The sequence below is a fragment of the Magnolia sinica genome, chromosome 15, assembly GCF_029962835.1.
Source record: "Magnolia sinica isolate HGM2019 chromosome 15, MsV1, whole genome shotgun sequence".
Classification (NCBI taxonomy): domain Eukaryota; kingdom Viridiplantae; phylum Streptophyta; class Magnoliopsida; order Magnoliales; family Magnoliaceae; genus Magnolia; species Magnolia sinica.
Window position 1 is genome coordinate 63,511,799 of NC_080587.1, and position 4,077 is coordinate 63,515,875.

Consider the following 4,077-nt stretch of genomic DNA (forward strand, 5'->3'; position numbering starts at 1 on the left):
TGAAAGGAAATAGCAAGAAATGAAAGTCTGAACTATTACAACACTCCCCACAATGCATGAAATATAAATATTACAACATTCACATTCACACATACATCCCACAAACTTGAATGATTAAAGATATAAAAAATAAATCACACATCCACAAAACACATAGAGTTATAGTGGTTTGCCTGTGTGTACACCAACTGTTAAACAACAACCACACAGCTTGCTACTCCACTCCTAATATCCTCACACGGGGGATATTAGCGTTCACTATGAAAATAGGTTTTTCTCAAGTTCACCTAAAACCTTCACAATTGTGTCTTTCAAGTGGGCTTACACAACTTAAAAACCCCACACTCTGAGTTTTCTAACTCTCCTCAGATAACCAACACTTAGATTTTTTTGGCTTAATCTCATAGAAACCAAAGACATAGAAGATTTACACAAATGTAAAATACCTGAATTTCTTCTTTTGTAACAGCCCAGAAGAACCAAATCAGAGTAGAAGTTTGAATAGAGAAGTTCAATGTCTAACACTCACTTTGATATGGTTCTAAGTTCTAATTGATTTTAAATTAAATCAAGTTAGGCTAGCTCTATTTGATTTTGATTCCAAGAAGTGGAATATCACAATTCCTCTTTCAAATCAGATTGGAATGTAGATACAAAATCAAATATAAAAAGCTAACAAAAGAGAATATTAAATATGCACAATGTAACTTAAAAAGAACACAAACTTATCTCTCAGAGTGATACCTTGATTTTATTTGAATTGGATATCAAACTCTGAAAATCATTTTCTATTTATAGTTGCAGAAATTGCATCTTCGATTGATCCTGTGGACACTACAACTGGTCGTAGGACCAACAACATTTTGAAATTTTGAGCGCGATCAGATAAAACCGTTCCACAGCTGGTCGTAGGCACTTCACGACTGGTCGTGACCTGCCCACGACTGGTCGTGAAGAGCCAGGAATAGTTGCTGGAGTTTGAGTCGTAGCTGCTGGGTTGGTCGTGAATGAGTCGTGTACTGTTCACACGATCGGTCGAGCAGACTCCAGGACTGGTCGTAGCTCAACTAAAAATTTTAAAAATTTGCAACAACTTAGGACTAGTGTTGGAATTTCTTGGACTGGTCGAGCTAGTTCTAGGACTAGTCGAATAGAGTCCAGGACTAGTCTAAAAACAGACCAAACACTTATAAAATGATTCAATTTGAATTATGTATACAAAATGACCTACCCTGAGGTCAATCTAAGGTTATTCATACCTTAAATGTGAAGTATGGACATTGAACCTTCATTTCTTCAGAGGATGGATGATCTTTGAAGTTCATGAGACTTGAGATCTCGACACATGATGAAGCTTGAACTTGAGAAACCTTGAACTTATAGTTCTTGAGTTGTATTTCACCTTGAGTCTTGAACAAGATCTCGTAGCTTTAAAACTCTGAAGCTTTAGAGAAGAGAACAATATACTTGACCTTACATTACTTGAAGTAGATCATTGTTCTTGACTTGAAGCATTGTCCTTGTACATGTGATGCATTGCCTTGAACAAATGTATCAATGTGCTACACAAGACACAGATTGCGGTTTTGACACTATAAAATTTAACAATCAAGGTAACAAATAACCATTGCACTTAACACATAATTCTAAGCCCCACGAGTGTTTTAAAACTAGGCCTCCAATACCCAATGTTTCCCTCTTGTATGGCCCACTTAAGTTTTGAATCTAAGTGGATTTGTCACAAACGTCATGGTGGGTTGCACGAAGATTTTAAGGAAGAGAGATTCTTACCTTTGCTCATATCCACTATTTTGTATCATGTGGCCCACTTGATTTTTGAATGTCTTATTTTTGGGCCACGCCTTAAATGGATATGGTGAAGGTGGTTAACGAGGTGCATTTTCACAAACATCAAGGTGGCCTCCACCTTACTTCCTAACGTGAGCTTCCAAAGGTAGGCGTTCAATACCCACTGTTTGGTGCATGTGGCCCACCTGACACTACGCCAAAATCGCAAATTTACGACGAACCAAATTCGTCATAAAACCAAATAAACGACGGATGTCGTCCGTCGCTTGGTCCGTCGCTAAAATTCGAAAAAATCGTCGTCATTAAAAATATTAGCGACGGATAAGGTCCCGTCGTTTATTTCAACGTTCAGAAATTAACGACAGATTTGGTCCGTCGCTAAAATATCTTTGATTTACAACATTATTTTTTTTTTGTTTTCTATATATATATATATATATATATATATATATCTTACACCTGATAGTCATTCAAAAAATAATTCACAAGATTGTTTAATAAGAAACACATTCACAAGATTGGGCTGAATATGAAACTAGACTAAATATCAATGTGTTTGGATGCTCAAAAGGCTGAATAACTAATCTAAATATATAGTAAATAGCCAAAATTAGGTCCGCTACTGATGAAATAAGATAATGTAAAGAATATCATTTTCCCTGAAAACTTAACAAATGATCATCATAATTATGTTCCATCAATTAAAATACAAATCCAAGAAATGCAGGACCTCCTTAAAAATGGTCCAATGTATTTGTTGCCTATCAACCACCCTTTGCAGCAAGTCCCTCTTTTGTCACCTGTTGCAGTAACAAAAAAAAAAAAAAAAAACAAAAACATTTTCTTCCAAACTTTGATTGTAGAAAAAACATTTTCTTCCAAACTTTGATTGTAGAAGAAAGATTTGAAAATAAAATGAGATATAGAGTTTATTCACAATGTGATGGTAAGTAAAGACTCATACACATCATTTATTAGTAATGTTTTGTCTGTACCTACCATTTATATATTTTTTTTCTTCCATAGTTCCATGTGCCATCAAACGATATGCATAAACTGGCTTTGTTTGCCCATACCTGCAAGAATGCAATACATTTTAGAAACAAAGAACAACAACGAGAAAACTGCGCTCCAAAAGATTAAGCATTAATTTTTTTTTTTAGAAAATAAATATCTTGATTATGTCATACCTCCAAACCCGAGCCTGAAGATCATAAGTACGGTTCCACGAACCATTAACAATGATTACATGGTTAGCAGCGTGAAGGTTGATGCCTCATCCCATGATTCAAACAACTCCAAGCAACCTAGCCTCCTTCCAGAGATGCAACTATACTTCACAACTTTTGCAATACTGCTGCTCTCCCATTCTCAATTGGGTCCACCATATTAAGCCCATTCTTAAAAATAGAGAAACTTGGAAATTAAATAGAAAGAAGAAGAAAAAGAAGAAGCATCATTATGCAAATTTATACCTGCAAGGAATCACCAACAATGACAAAGGAGTTGTGGTCAAGTGGGATTGAAACACAGCTCCCATCACTGAGAGAGATTTGAAGGTCTGATGTATTGTTTGATCTCAGAACTAATATTATTTGAGGGTCAATGTGTTCTCCAAAACCAGTTAAGCTTGGTTCAACCTTCAACCCTCCAGTTAAAGATTCAAGAACTCCACAAGCTAATTTCTTCACAGCTGATATGTAATCACTCACAGCAGAGCTGAAAAATAACCCACCAAAAAAAAAGGTCATTTCATCAAAACATGAAGTATTATTGCATAAAAACAGAAGCTCCAAGTTGAAGAATCGTAGCTATAAATAGCTAATGCTATTTGAAAAATGCAATTGGGTTTGAGCTGCAAGAGAAAATGGTTGGATTTTCTTACCAAAAGATTTCTGGGTTTTCTCTAGAAATGGCCCAAGATCTCTGAGAAATGGAATTGGCATTGGTTTGAAAGAGGAGATACTCAATCCAGCCCACATCACCATTGGGTCCAATCCTATTGTTTCCATACCCAAACGGATTAGCAGGGCTAGCTTTTTCCTTCTCAAGTTGAGGTAAGGAGAAGAACTTCACAACCTCAGCTCCCAACCTATCAATGAACTCTAATGGAATGCCATGGTTGAAGAATTCAAACTCTTCACAGGCTTTCACAAGAAGAGTTTTGGACTCGGGTTTTGACAGGTCTATGGTTGGAATGCCAGGGTTGGACATGGGCTTCTGGTTTCCTACAAAACTAATCTGATCTAATGCTAGTTGGGACACCAT

At 36.3% G+C, this 4,077-nt stretch overlaps 1 protein-coding gene across 1 annotated transcript; it reads right to left on the reverse strand.

The window, feature by feature from the left end:
- Window positions 1-3,278: 3,278 nt before the first annotated feature.
- LOC131226959 (gibberellin 2-beta-dioxygenase 1-like) lies at window positions 3,279-4,077 on the reverse strand. The gene is made up of 2 exons (XM_058222650.1): window positions 3,695-4,077; window positions 3,279-3,528 (listed from the first exon to the last, which is right to left on the reverse strand). The coding sequence occupies exons 1-2, from the start codon at window positions 4,075-4,077 to the stop codon at window positions 3,279-3,281; spliced, it is 633 nt and encodes a 210-aa protein (XP_058078633.1).